Here is a 15,477-nt window from a genome sequence, read left to right as displayed (position 1 = left end):
CGTTAAATTGCTAATCCGGCATAGTTCGCTGGAATTGTCGGTACGTGCATTCGAGCTGTCGTTACTATATGCACAACGCGTAAAGTTACATTATGTTAAAGCATCGCGTGCATTAAGAAAAAGTTCGTCAAAAATAATAACGTCGTGCATTATGTAAGAAGCTTAGAATAGAAATGCAGTTTTAGTTTCAATGAGATTTCCGCGGTTTCTTGTCAATTATAATAACAATGTAACTATCAAATTAATTCATATCTGAAAATAGAATCGAATCAGTTTTAACAATTTGAACATAAAACTTTTTTTATTATATTAGTGTTAGTATATAAAAAAACTATATATATATAATAAAAAAATAAATAATATATAATAATTAAATATTTTTATATATATTAAAAATTGTATCTCTACGTATAATGAAAAGAAAAAAAGGTTTTATAAGAAAGCTTTTGGCAATTTATAGGATAGATATATTGTTCGAAAAGTTGCGCTCATATAATTTAGAAAATAATATATTATTAATTAGATTAACATATTATCAGGACCAGCCGGTTTTGCCGGTTATGCCAGATCTGAATTACGATAATTTCAGGCTGCAGTGACCCAATTTTTGGAATACTAAAAAACCTGTTCGAGTATATAAACCGTTTAATAAAATGTAGGTTACATGTTAACGGTATCTATTTATAATTAGTTGAACGAACAAACTTTCTAAATGAAAAAAGTCTCGACAAGTGTCTTTTTTGAGTGTTTTCGAAATCTAATATATATTATAAACACTTCTCTATTGTTATAGTAAGATTACTTATTAATCGTTAATTCTAATTATCAATTTTCTAAATTCTTAAAAAAATTGCTGAGAAAATTAATTGATATTCCCAGAACCCAGAAGATTAATTAAGGAACATATCTCATATAATATTTATTAATTAATAAACTTTCGTTTAGTGATAATTAGCCCGATTTTTTCCATCGTTATATATATTTTAGGATCACAATTTCAAATAAAAAAATGTCTCGGAAATGATTTGGAATGTTAATAGGTCAAATTATCGTCGCGACTTTCGATCAAATTTCACATCGACGACTGATATCAAGTTGGAGAATGGGCTTACGTAGCACAGGCTTCAACTATTCCCATTGATTGCAATCGCTTTATTTAATCGAACGTTTGATGACTCAGCTCAAGGGTCATGAGACTCAGTTACTTGTCTTACTCTTGCAGCATAAATAATCACATGCCATTATTAGGGCCGCTGTAAATCGAATACGCGAATTGTGCATCGTAAAAGAAAAGAGGGAAAGGGACGCTAATCGCAAATTTTTAAAAATATGGAAATATAAAAATTTATGTGTTTAAAATAAAAATTTACAAAACCGAGAGAGAGCTGTGCTTCCTTTTTAAAGGAATTAGGACAAGAAATAAATAAACGTGCCATTTATTAAAATAAATTCTAATTTGCTTCATTAAATTCATAGACGCTACATCAGAAAAGTTCTACATTTGATACAATTAGGAGATACAGTATTAGTAATGCCTTCGATGAAACACGACATTTTCTACAAATATAACTGCCTTTATGTATGTACAATGACATGTACTTTAATATGGTATCCCTCTGTCGCTAACTATTAAGTGTTGTTGGCAGCGGAGGCAGAGCTTTTATTGGCATGTGATCGTGTTGCAACTTCGACCATTGCACGAGACGATCATTGTCGCGAATTAACGATAAAGACCAATTTGTTTGCATTTAAATTCTATTTAATTGATCAGTCTTTTTATTTTGACGAACATTAATGCATTAATTAGTGTGATTAAATCTCCGATTTTATCGCTGTGCCAAAATCGCTCTGTACAAACGGCAAGTACAAAATATAATGTGCGCTTCAGATTAGAACATGTTGACAATTCATGCAATTTCTTACACATAAAATGTTTCAGCGCGCACGAATAGTATCTCAAGAAGGTTCTCAATGTACAGACGTTTTCAGCTAAAATGTTTCTAAAAAATTATATGTAAATTTCAAGATATCTTAAAGAGAAAAAAATTAATGAATTGAAAAAGAATCGACGAGAATACATTCCGTGGAATTAGATTTCTAATCGCAAAATTGAGACACAATCTTAGAAGTTTTCAAAAAATCTTTTTAATAAAGTTTATCGGAATTTTTAGCCAGTGTCTTCTTGATTCCAAAAAATCAAATCGTATTTTCGCGCAGAATAAATTCTCGTCGATTGCTTCAGAATTTATTCATTTTCGTAGATTTATTTTCGACCAAAGCGACTATTTCCCTTGAGCCTTGGCCTATTTCTAACAACAACAAAGGAAATCTTTATGTAGATTGCATTCGGTTAACGAGCTGTATTTCAAGAGACTAGACCTGACTATATTACTAAATATAATCTATATTATTTTTTAATATAGATTATATTTTTTAATATATACATATTATATGCTTACAACACAGTGTATAATTACAGTTGCAAATTTTCGGAGGCAATCAAATAAAAATTACGTCTATTTATCAATTAAGGGAACGTTGTACATATCACTTTGTATATTTTACATTGCTTTTAACTAAGCAAGGCGCATTTTAATAGAGCTCAATTTTGCACTTTGCATACAAAATATATTCAGTTCAGTTCACCATGCAACTACGATATATAATTGCCTAACGTGTGTTTAGAGACGATTGACATGCAGCGTGTCACGTCGTCTAATAAAATCTCAGTGTTAAACTATATAAAATTGTGTCCAAAGCGTGTGCAGGACAGTTCTCAAACAAAGTTTTATTTCAGTAAATATACTGAAATTCATAATAAAAATTCTCTTTATACATATTGTTTAGCGTCTCAACATATATACACAATGCATAATTAATTTTATATGGCAATATATATATTTTTTTATTATTCTACCTATAATATGTATATATATTAATCTGAATCTTGCAAAAGTATTTTTTCCAAGATCTTGGCGTTTTTTCAACTGATAATTTATTACGCTTTCGCGTATATTTAATCTGAATTCTTTTCATCAATTGATATAGTCAGCTCAGATGGCTTAGTTATAAGGCTCTTTTTTCGTTAAAGTTAGTCAATTTAAAAAATCAAAAATATCGAAAAAGGAGCAAATTAAATATATTATGCTTTTATAACGTAATGTAGCCTCTCCTGCTATTTTCTGCTTTGGAACGTCGTCTAGCGATGTAGGCTAGCATTTTCTAAACAATTATTTATTATAATACTCACGTCATTTCGCGCATTCCTTCTTTTTTTCCTCTTTATCTTCATAAATGATAGTTACCAACTCTACTATCTTATTCAAACTTTTCTTCTTTAAACGCGAGATTGATAGCTTGTCCGACATCCTTCACGATGAACGCCGGCTTGCACAGACTATCGTCAACCGGCAGGAAATCCCTAGGACTATGATCAGTTCTGAATTTGGAATCTCGTTGGTACACGCCGGTCTCGACTAAAATACTAATGCAGGCCTTTGCACTAGGACACTTCACGTTATTACCGAGGAGCTTCTCTAGGCTGCGAGACTTAGTACCTTCTCCGGATTCGTAATGGGATAAATACTTGTCGTATAAATTCGCGCCAAAGATGTCAGTATTGATGTTGTCACTGTAAAAAAAAAGCAAATGCAAATTGTTCTATATATCACGACATGTTATAAATTAAACATATCTATAAGTTTGATTTTTATCATTAACACATACCCGATAGCGTAAATTGTATCGACGTTCTCGATTCCAATGCTACTGGCGTGATTTACGAGCATTTGATTCGCATGATAATATGTAATCTCACTAGGTTTTCCGACTAGAGCAGCATATGTCATGTCTTTACCTGTGACCTTCTTGTACAGGCCTTCGAGACACAATAAGAAAGCACCATGGCCGTATCGAGGAATTGGCGCCTCCGATGCCCACAGCAAATCCATGTTGCACGCCAACACTGGAATGTGCGGATAAGGAATAGTAGTAGGCAATCCTGTGGGCATCCCATTGGTAACTAGGAGGTCTACCATTAATTGCAATGGTGTTTCCCAATTTATCGGCTCGCTTAGAAGCACGATTCCCTCGATTTGCGGGAAATTTGGGTCAACTGGACCACAAATTGGATTTCTCTTCTTCATATTTATATAATCTAAGCATGGAAAATTCTTTACTAATTCCTCTATGGTTGTTGTCTTCTCAAAACCCAGTTCTCTAGCTATATCTTTTATTGGACCTTGACCCGATATGAGAACCTGTTTATTGTGAAGATAATCGAACATCTGCAACGGTGAATGTGCCAACACAACTTGCGATTCCGCGACTTCAAAGCCTATCCATTTTGAGATATCTGCTGCTTTCTGCCTGCGCAACGAATTCCCACTGTTTGTAACAAATAGTGTGGGGATGCGAAATTTTCCATTTTCCCCTTGAAGCTGCTTGAAAGATTCTTTTACTGGTGGCAATACTTGTCTTCCACGTACTATGACACCATCAATGTCAAAAATTAGACCAAATTTTGGCTTTGTACTTAAATGCTGTGCAAACAGAAAAAATTTATCTGTTATTTAATACTGTTTAAATATTTATACAAAGTTCTTTGTATACAAAATACAGAAAATTTCAACACTATATTTATGATAATGATTAAATTATTCATATTTTGAAGAATGTGGCATGAGTGCGGATACAAAAATATCTTTAACTTGAGAATGCAATAAAAAGATTAATTTTATCAGAGAAGAAATACACAAAGTGTTAAAACTTTGTATAAAAAAAGAATTAATGAATATTTTTGTTATCTATCGATATTTTGATGAGCAAAAAAAGAATAACGTGAAATGAGTTTGCGGATAGGAAAAAAAAACGAGACCTCTAATGAGTATTTCACAAGTCATACTTCCACATGAGTGCATGTATTGCATATGCATTAAACTAAAAATAACAATGGCAAAGTTATGAAACTCCCCCGAAGTATTATATAAAACGCGCGTAATATAATAACGCACACGATAACGCGATATATGCGCGAGTCGAAATAAATCAAAAGAATGGAACGAGAGGTCGTAAACAAAACTTGCCGAGTGACAGTGAAAGAGAGAAATGGTGAAAGTGCTATACTCACTCTGACTCCGGTGAACCTCGTCCCGACGTCCAGCCGCAGCAATATATTGGCGAACGTCATGTTGAGATTTTTATTTAATTGAACCAACGACGAGGCGACGACCTGTGCGACTGATCCGAAACGCGACCTCAAAACGCTCGCGAGCCGCCTGTCGCGGCTCGATTATACATAATAATGTTTTTTCAGGTTATATTGACCCCGCACACATTTCATTATTCTATAATTTGTATATCGTACTTGTCGCACGTGCCATAAGAGCACAGATGATATGAGAAAGAGGACACGACGTGCGGATAGAGAGGTCTGAAAAAATCATCGCGATTGCGCTACATTATTACACTATCTGCACTTAAAAAAGGTTTGTTCTTTATTGCTGAACTTTCTGCACTAGTGTACACTAGTGACACCAAAGCGTTCTTTATTGCAGTGCAAGATAGCACTGGTCCGTTCTTTATTGCAGTGCAACGAAATTTAGCGCAACAGTTCACTGCACTCGTTGCACTGGGTCTTGAGGAAGGACAAGCAGTGCAGGGGAACTGATAAATTCAATAATGGTGGCGAATTTAATTTTATAAATAGTAATAGAAAGTAAAGTTCTGCGCAAAATAGGGAAAATATTGGGAATAAATATTAAATATTAAAAATAGAAATTATTTAAAAATAAAAGCTAATTTTGTATATATAAATTTTTTGAAGAAATATAATTAAGAAATAAAGAAAAATTGAAAATTAATGTATTATATATTGACTTTTTAGGAGGGGACAGAATTTCAAGTTCTTTACAAAGAGATTTTGATTTTAATTGTGATACTGTAAATTGTACTGTAGCAAATAAATCAATATTTATTAAATTACATGAAGATACAAATATGAATAACATTGAAAACAATATATATAGAAGAAAATATACAAGAAAATGAAAATGATAAAGAAAATACAGAAATATTTGCATGGACGGATGCTAGTACCAAATTATTTTTATGTTTATATAAAGAAAAAATTAATTTAGTTATAACTAGAAAAATTAAAAAAAAAAGTCTTATGGCATAAAATATCAGACATTAGATTTAGGCCCTGCGCACAATAGGAAAAATATTAGGAATAAATATTAAATATTAGGAATAAGAATTATTTTAAAATAATAAAATCAGAAAAACTCTAATATAAAAATAGAAATTCGGGTATAAAGGACTCTTAATATATAGTTTATTAGCCCTTACTAATCCTTTATACTCGAATTTGTATTTTTATATCAGAGTTTTCTCGATTTTATTACTTTAAAATAATTCTTATTCCTAATATTTAATATTTGTTCCTAATATTTTCTCTATTGTGCGCAGGGCCTTAGATCTTCTTCATCTGAAGAATCTAACAATTCATTTATTATTATTACGTGATGCGTGTTGATCATTGCACTAAATGGCACTGAAACGTTCTTTATACTTGCTTACACCAGCTTGCACTAGTTCAGTTCAGTGCAGTGCACTGTGAACTCAGTGCAGCAATAAAGAACAAACCTATTGTCAGTGCAGCAATAAAGAACAAACTTAAATGACACGAGTGATCTCTGTAATTCATAGATTAAATAGATTAAAGAAAATTAATTAAATAGATGTAGCAGATTAAAATCGCCCCCATATGACAGGGGAGTTTTGACGTAAAAGATACATGAATTGAAGAGCATTATTCAGTTGCGGTTCATTGAACTTTACAACATATTGGGGTGAATATTTCAGGGTGAGAGAATGATTCAATTCATAGAAAGAGACACGTGCATGCTGGATGGATCGCTATCTTTCTTTCGTATCATAGTCAAAAACATTTACTTTATATCCATTCATAAATCGAAAAACAATAAATAATTTATACCATTTCCAATTTTAAATTCATGAATATGACCAAAACATTTCCTGGGGAAGCTTCTGCATCGCTTTTATTGCTATATGTAAATATATGATGAGAAATGTTTTTAGTTCAGATGATACAGTGTAAAAAGAGACAGATAGCCAACCAAAATTATACCTGTCTCTTTCTAATTCTGGCTCCAAATTATTTTTTATAGGATAGTATAAACTCAACTATAGAGCTCACTGTTTCGATTTCATTCACACGAGCGTTTGTACTGACACAGTACGTTTAGCAATTACGGCAAAATGTTTATCAAGCCATTCAAAATCAAATCCAATTCTCAGCTAAAAGGAACCGAAAGGTTTGTGGAATTTTTTCATCAGTTTGATAGTCCCTTTAATATGGTTAACTTTTTATAATATACATTCTATGTATCTATCAGATTGTACAAACAAATGTTTTCTTTCATGGACTTTTCTCTATATAATAATTTTCTATATAAATAAATGAAAAGTAAGAAAAAAGATTCGTAAGATTAACTGTAATATCTTAAATTTTTAATATGGTTATGCAGTAATATTTGAATACATTGGACTATAATATATTCAATTACGCTAAATAAATAAGATATAATTATTGTTATATCTCTTCTAGGAAAAGATTGTGCGAGGAAATATTGGCAGCATATTCAAGCTTGTCGACGGACATTCAATCGCTGTTGCCTAAAAAGGAGTCTATCAGCCTTCTGAAGATAATAACACATAGTGGGCAAATGGGCAGAATATACTGCGTCGCTAAGACACCCATGTTCTTTCAATTAGATTCATATAATATATTATTTCCCACAATTTATACATTATGGCACCATCCATGTTTGCTAAATACCTTCACTATGCATACACCAATTGTATCCAAATTAGCTGGTGGTGCAGATCTCATGTTGCCTGGATTGGTTTTAAAGGAACCAGTAACATTGTATAGTTTTGGTAAACTGCCAAAAGGTTCTCCAGTAGCGATCAACACGGAAGAAAACAAGGTTTGAATTTTTATTTCCCTGCCAATTAATGGAATATCAAAGTATCGATAAGAAGAATCTCTTTTTAGACAGTGTTTTTTGTGCGCAGGCTACAGTTGCTGTTGGCATCACCGCACTTTCCAGTGAAGACATGTATTTGGCTGCTGGACATGGGAAATGCGTGGAGGTTTTTCATGCCATTGGCGATATGCTTTGTCAATTAGGCAAGCCACCTTTAAAGCCTGATTTGGGGCCACCGAACAACAATGACACGAGTATATCAGAAAATGCCGAATCGAATAATCAACAAGTAATCGTGGATCAAACCGAAGTACTGCCGGTTAAATTGGAGCAACTGGATATCCGTGAGGATTTAAGCGACGTCGCCGAAGACGAAACTGTTTCCAAGGTAAATATGTCGACGAGTTTTTCTTTTTTACGCAAATACATAGATGAAAATAAATTAATTGCTTTCGTTATATTTAGGAATGTTTGGAAGAAACAGAAAACGAAGAAACGGAAAATATACAAAGTTCACACACGATCGAATCGGAAGTAGTTGATCCAATCCAAGAGATGGATCAATTATTGGAATATTGTTTCTTGAAAGCGTGCAAAACGACGATAAAGTCTAGCGATCTGCCGATGCTGTCGTCCAATTTCGTCAAAAATCATCTGCTGGTTGCCTGTCCACCGGGTAAAAATGTCGATGTGAAAAAGTCTCGATACAAAAAATTATCGACTTTTCTAGCAGAAATGAAGGCCAAAGGAATAATCAATACATCTATCATGAAAGGTGTCGAGACCTTATTGTCGATCAAGGTAATATTCATCTTTCTTTATAATCGAAAAGTATATTTCAAAATCATCTTGAGTTCATATTTTTAAATAGTAAAGACCTTATCACACATGTTGAAAAATTTTCTACACTTTTATAAGTAATCTTTTAATTAATATGTTTGATTAGAATAGCGTGTTGTAATAGGTTCCATTCTTTCACTCTTCAGTTCGATCATCCGCTTGTGAAACGATTAATCGTTAATGAAGAACCGATCGTTGCCGAACCGGTAGTTTCGAATAGCGCCGTCGTGTCGGAATGTTACAAAGTGACCGCCGACGTTCTGCCAATTTTGTCGAAATTTGGCTACGAGTAAGTACAATGACACTTGTCCAATAAAACTTAACATTTGCGATGCAATGTAATTGCAGAAGAGATGATTTTTTGTATAGTGATGAAAGAAATCGCTAAAATTGTTAGACCATCGTATATATAAATATATTGTTTCACTCTACATCGAATGCATAGAATCATTGATGATTGCAGAAAGGGCGACGTGATGAAAAGAGCTGACATCAGAAAATGTTTTACCGAATACGTGAAAGTGGAAGATCTGCAGAACGGAAAGTAAGACGATGTTTCATCTGTATATGTTTTCGCTTCTTCTTCCGCTAAATCATCATCACTTCTTTGGATTTGTAGGATGCTAAAGCTGAATCCCCAACTGGCAGGTATCATGCGAACCAAGGCTCATCAGGAGACAGTGACGATGGAGGACGGAATAAATAAGTTTATCGGTCGTATGACGCACATGCACGAGGTCACTCTAGCGGGGAATACTTTGTTACACACGGGAAAACTGGAACCGATAGACATGAGGGTAACGGTGCGAGCAAGCGGGAAAAAGGTAAAAGCAATGACTTGAGATGTGGAAAGATGTGTAAATTATTCGCTTTTCTGACGGCATTGCATAAATCGCAGGTGACGTTGGTAAACAATCTGGAAACATTCGGAATCAATTTGAAGGAATTCAGTAAAGAGTGCCAGAATATCGGCGCAAGCGCGACAACCATCGATGATCCTGGCAAAAAGACCCCCAGCGTTCTTGTTCAGGGAAACCAAATTTTATACGTGTACAAATTACTCACAGGTGAGTCGCTTCGATTTTAATCTCTAATATCTTACAGTTTCGCGAACGGAATACGTAATTTTATCGTTTATTACTTTTGCAGAGAAATATCAAATTAAAAAGAATTATATAAGAGGTTTAGAATTTGCGCCAAAAAAGAAAAAATAAATTTTTTTCTCAAATAAAAGAAATAAACTTATAAATTCTGTAAATATAAATCAGGCTGTTTTCTCTTTTGATGTTATCTCGCGATGAGATGATGACGTAGTCGTGCTCTTTATGTTTGCGCGATTGCCCAATAATTGATCAATAGTGAAATTATTCTTTAATTTTTTTTCATCGAGGTTTTCTCGTAAACGTAATTATTCAATTTTGATGAAACAATTTTAATCATAAAGATTACAGAAGGACGCTGCCACTATAATACATCGTCAAAACATTTTCTAAAAGATGTTAAAGCGATTAGAAAATTAACATTTATCGTTCTAACAGAAAGATGCACGTTATAATAAGTAATTATTAAATAAAACAAACTTGCAGATAAGTACCTACGAATTCTTGTCACTAGCAAAATTGTTCCGACCTTACCATTTCCTGTCATAATATAAAGCAAAGAGAAAGTATCGAAAAGTGCCGAAGAATTAGGTAACTTTCGTGCGAGAGATGACAGGCGATCGAGATGTTTGTTAATATAATTTATTATATATCGAGGTTTCAACATGGAAAAGTACAAATATTGCAATATAGGGAGGGCCCGCGAGCTCTCCTCGGGGAGGGAGGGAGGGAAAGGGAGAAGGCAGGGAAAAAGGGTCTTCGATTGCACAGAAGGGAGAGGCGACGCACGTAAAGGGGGATGTTATTCCTTGCGGGATATAGGGGGATGTTGCGTTCGGATAAAAACCGAGAGCGAATCCGCGTATACGTGTATAATGTATATATAATGTATATGTATATATAATCATATTTTTCACATATATATTTATATATCTTCATATCGCATTTTTTTTTTTTTTACTTTTGCCTTAAATTTATCTCTTGTTTTCTCCCTCTATTTTTTTTTCTTCTCGAGGCGCGACGGGATGCCGACAGACGTGAGGACGTCCATCGGGATTTTCAGTTTTTTTTTTTTGCTTTTCTTCTTTCGCTCGGATAAAAGGAAGGTTCCCTCCTCTCCACGGCCCCCGCATATATTTAATACTCGTTTTGTTCTTCATTTTTTTTCTCTTTTTTTTCTTTTATTCTACCTGGTACGCACAGGCGCGTCACGAGGAGTCGCGACGCGCACGTGCGTGTTTCGTGACAGTAATTACTTTTTTCCTCGCTTTCTCTTTCTCTCTCTCTTTCTCTCACTATCATTTCGTTATCATAATCGTCATCGTTAGCCTTATCATTATCGTCGCCTTGCGCCTTCTCTTAACTAACTGCCTCGCAGACGTACGATCGATCGAGACATAGCGATCTGTCTCACAGGTTGTCGTCCGCCCTTCGCCGAATCCATGGATTATCATTATGTCATCGCAATGATATAGACGGTATATAGAAAATGTTTCGTCAGAAATACGGAATTAAGAGAAAATCGTCATCTTATGCGTGACTCTTCTCTTGATTTTAATTATTTCATTTGCGATGTTCTCCATTCAAAGTTTAATGACGATGTCTCTTGAATCAATCCCGACTCCTGAATGATATACTTTAGCTCGCATTGATTCCTAATTCTTTCGTTCCTAAAGAACCTAATTGTTCAATTAATTATACTTTCTTTTTATCGTCAATTGTATTTTAATCGTACTTTGGTAATGATTGACGGATTCGACGAACGACGCACGGAAAAATTTATCTAAACGTCGATTAAGCCTAAAACGCGCGCGCATTTTACTCGTGGACCAGATTATATCATCAGTCTTCTCGTTTAAAGCGTCGAACGACACGGATTTATCCGATCGCTCTGTTCTCTTCGCGCGATTCTCGCACAAGAATCGCAGTGAAGGCTCAATAATTCCCTAATCCGAACGCTATGATTCGATCGTCATCGATTTATCTCATTGTCAGACAAATCTCTCTTCTTTACGTCTGCAGAGGAAATTCTCATGCTCGCCCTTTCTCTCTCTCTCTCTCTCTCTTTCTCACATACATACATACACACTTCTATCACGTTTTCTTTTCTCTCTCTTTTATTTCACCTTGCATTCTTTTATGGGAACATTTCTTAATTACTTGCCGTTGTTGCCATTTCAGCATCTCTCTTCAAATCAACTTGCCTAAGTTCTTTATCTCTATAATCTCTCTTTCTTTATCTCTTTCATTCAATCATTCTCTCTTTCTCTTTCTTTCTATATCTCGTTTTCTTGCTTGCTCGGTCTCGTTTGCCTTCTAAATTTTCGTAGTTTTTTTTTTTTATGCAACACATAATGCGACTAGGTAGTACAGGTTAATTAATAATTAATATCGTGTTAGTTATACAATAATAACGTATGACTAGACAATGCAAGATAATAATTATATCGTAAATATAGTAATAATCATATTATGGATCGCAATTTATATCAACAATGTGTGGTGGCGCGCACGTGTTTCAAAGAATGGTAACGTCAAATTACCATTTCGTGTTTATGTATCTGCCTCTGTGTGTGCGTGTTCCCGTGTGCGTGACTATTTTCCCGCTTCCTACATCTGTATTCCAGATGTAATGTATGTGTATGTATGTATATATGTATTCCTTCTTCCCTCGAGTATCAAGTGTGGTCCATATTTGTTTTATCTCGCGTGTGTGCATCGTGAATGTGGGACTAAAGAAGGGACGATCGTAAAATTAGAGCAAAAAGATTCTACAAAAAACAAGTCTCGAATAATAAGCGGAAGTGATTTCCGAATTCGAAATTTGTTTTATGCGCATGATTCACTTAAAAAAGATCGTGAAAAGGATCCTTTTCTTTCATCCTGCTCTCACGATGCAACATCCTACGAGGTTCAGTTTATATGTATTTGTTTATATGTATATAGTCTACATTGGTGTGTAAGTGGAAGCATTTTGCGCGTTTATAGTTAACGTCTGGGTATCCCGATTAATTCCTTAAAAGGTATGCGAATAAATGCATTCATCGCGCGATACGTGCGATTTCCGTCGAGAGAAACATTAATAAACTGTCGGATAAAATGCACGTGTAATCCTTCATCCGCGCGCGATTCTATGTGTGTACATATATCTAATGATAAAATCATTGTATATCCCGGTGAGAGAGATAAATGAATTGCAGTTTCAGCTGCGCGCGACGCAACGTCCCATTTTGCGGATAATCTCGCTCGTTGATCATTAATTAATCGCGTTCGTTAAACACGATCGTCGCGCGCCAATTATCTCGCACGATAATAAGATTATAATACGCAATGATCTAATAATGATATCCATACGAGTCGCATAAATGTCGTTCACTAATAATATAATACGTAATAGCGTGACGATAATAATAGCAATAATAAGAACGATAATAACACCAATATGTACGCATGTATACAGAGTTCTGTCGAGGAGATACAATATGGTAATATCTCTAACTCCCTTTCTCTTTCTGTCATCACAATCTCAATTTCAATTTCTCTCTTTTTTTCTATGTATTACTATACGTAATGGGAAAGTATGGGTTTTTGCGATTGCACGAGTGAACTAAGATCCTCGAAGGTGTATAAGGAGGATATAAAAGATTCGGGGCTTCTTCGGAAGACCCCGAAAATCTACTCCTTGAAAAAGATTAAGAAATCTGGAGAGAAACTCATCTCTCGTCCTCGTCGTTTAATGTTATACAGTCATGCACTGTCGATGCTCGTCGCTAGATTTTACAAGGAATCATCGACGAACATCAATCTGTCCAATCTGGACTGAATCCAGGGTGCGGTTTTTTGGAATTCAAAGATTATGAATAAAAAAAAATTTCGATTGTAAGGATCTCTAGAAAAAAATAGGCGAGACTCTTCCGCAATATCCTCCTCTATCTTATCGCAAGATGTTCCACCAAGTGGTTCAACACGTCCGGAGACGTATCGTTGTTTATCGGTTTTTTTTTTTTTTTTTTTAGATATATATACAATATATATACAAATAAAATACAATATATATGTGTATATATATAATATATACTAGTTGTGTGAAGAGTCCCCGCGATGGCATTCACGGGAATTTTCCTTTAACCCATATTAATCCGATGTTGTCACGTGACTTGCAACGTTATTAAATTAATTATCTCAATTTATTATTATAATTAATCTAAATATCGCCAGATTATTAAGGGTTAAGCTCTCCGTAAGTTTACTTTGAATCTCGTTCGATGATTAATCTCCACATACAGACGATTTTTGTCGACAAGTTGAAAACACCGCATCGTCGACGTTACAAACTATTTAATTAACAACGAAAAATGCTTCTTTTAGTTTGCGCGATAATCTCTTGCACGATATACAGGAGTATACTTTTACGTCAACATTCTAATATTTTCCTTTTGTTGAGCTATGACCGTGTAAACCTGTTCGCAGTAGTAAAATCGAGATACGGTCAGACATACTCGATGAGCTGATCATTCGCCGTTCTGATTAAATCGAATCGATCCCTCGTTTATTTACTTCACGCGAGGCCTAAGAAGTAAAACCTATTTCTTTGGTCATGTAAACGTGTACGTCTTTCCGATTATAAAAAAAAAAAATTCGTATTCTCCTCGTTCATCATTACTCACTAAATAACTTCACACCTAACATCGACTTTTTCGATAGGTAGTATATTGATACTTATCGCGATAGTTACCGTTTCAAAATTGATCTCGAATTAATGCAACAACCCCTTTTAATTATTCTAATCTTTATTCTCTTCATTCTCAGTTTGTTTATTATAATTGTTACGCGTTTTGTTTTCTTTTTTGTTTCTTTTTTTAAATCGTACCACTTAAATATCGAGTATCGCGAAATTGGAAATGCTTAGGTCGTCGCGACACTATCGCTATTATTTATTATCACTTGGAGTTTTTATGCAGTCCTTAGTGCGAATCGTCCGATTAAATTGGAAGCATTAAGAATTCGCGCGAAATTTTTTTTCTCGCGAAGATATAATCTCTCCCCTTCCCCATCCTCGTGGTCCAAAGCATCGATTGATATTATTCAATTCCCGTCCACAAAGAATTTCTCCTTTAATTTATGACGAAACGAAATTCTTCGTATATATTTTAAGACGTAAGATTATATATTCGCGATTAAAATTAAATTAGAAGATTTAGCGATCAAATTTATAATTTTTATCAAATTAATTTTTGTATGATTGAAGTACAGCTCGAATTAAAGACAGTTGGTATAAATTTTCCTAATTAATTTTGAAAGAAAACTTAATTTTTTAAGAAAAAGAAATAGCGAGACAATCTCATAATTGTGTGAAAAGATAGAGTTGTCCAATAATCTTCCATAACATTTAGAGCATAATTCAGAACAGATTAAATTCTATCGATATTCGAACATCTGCCGCGTTAGTCGATCGATACCTTTGGTCATTTTGTTTGCTCACTCATGTTGTCCCCATTCACATCAACGATATTATGCATGTCGCA

At 34.3% G+C, this 15,477-nt stretch overlaps 2 protein-coding genes across 2 annotated transcripts; one reads left to right on the top strand and one right to left on the bottom strand.

The window, feature by feature from the left end:
* Positions 1–1,439: 1,439 nt before the first annotated feature.
* On the bottom strand, positions 1,440–5,592 carry LOC145942608 (haloacid dehalogenase-like hydrolase domain-containing 5). The gene is made up of 3 exons (XM_083049494.1): positions 5,129–5,592; positions 3,727–4,541; positions 1,440–3,631 (listed from the first exon to the last, which is right to left on the bottom strand). Exons 1-3 carry the CDS (start codon positions 5,186–5,188, stop codon positions 3,319–3,321), a joined length of 1,188 nt encoding a protein of 395 aa, XP_082905620.1. The 5' UTR covers positions 5,189–5,592; the 3' UTR covers positions 1,440–3,318.
* Positions 5,593–7,170: 1,578 nt separating this feature from the next.
* Positions 7,171–10,412, top strand: Eif2d (eukaryotic translation initiation factor 2D). The gene is made up of 9 exons (XM_083049486.1): positions 7,171–7,337; positions 7,631–8,012; positions 8,101–8,400; positions 8,478–8,813; positions 8,999–9,141; positions 9,316–9,396; positions 9,472–9,676; positions 9,751–9,919; positions 10,002–10,412. Exons 1-9 carry the CDS (start codon positions 7,282–7,284, stop codon positions 10,064–10,066), a joined length of 1,737 nt encoding a protein of 578 aa, XP_082905612.1. The 5' UTR covers positions 7,171–7,281; the 3' UTR covers positions 10,067–10,412.
* Positions 10,413–15,477: the final 5,065 nt, after the last annotated feature.

Source organism: Prenolepis imparis, unplaced genomic scaffold (genome assembly GCF_030444845.1).
Source record: "Prenolepis imparis isolate NDT839.2.m4 unplaced genomic scaffold, iyPreImpa1.0 SCAF_11, whole genome shotgun sequence".
In the NCBI taxonomy this organism is placed as follows: Eukaryota; Metazoa; Arthropoda; class Insecta; order Hymenoptera; family Formicidae; genus Prenolepis; species Prenolepis imparis.
This window is presented reverse-complemented; position numbering and strand designations above follow the sequence as displayed.

Bases quoted from the DNA above. Each gene is read 5' to 3' on its own strand.
- LOC145942608 (XM_083049494.1), bottom strand. From the start codon at position 5,188: ATGACGTTCGCCAATATATTGCTGCGGCTGGACGTCGGGACGAGGTTC. The intron at 4,542-5,128 runs GTGAGTATAGCA...CTGTTTGCACAG, and splicing joins CGAGGTTCACCGGAGTCAGA to CATTTAAGTACAAAGCCAAA. The intron at 3,632-3,726 runs GTATGTGTTAAT...TTTTTTTTACAG, and splicing joins GATACAATTTACGCTATCGG to TGACAACATCAATACTGACA.
- Eif2d (XM_083049486.1), top strand. From the start codon at position 7,282: ATGTTTATCAAGCCATTCAAAATCAAATCCAATTCTCAGCTAAAAGGA. The intron at 9,142-9,315 runs GTAAGTACAATG...TGATGATTGCAG, and splicing joins TTGTCGAAATTTGGCTACGA to AAAGGGCGACGTGATGAAAA. The intron at 9,397-9,471 runs GTAAGACGATGT...TTGGATTTGTAG, and splicing joins GAAGATCTGCAGAACGGAAA to GATGCTAAAGCTGAATCCCC.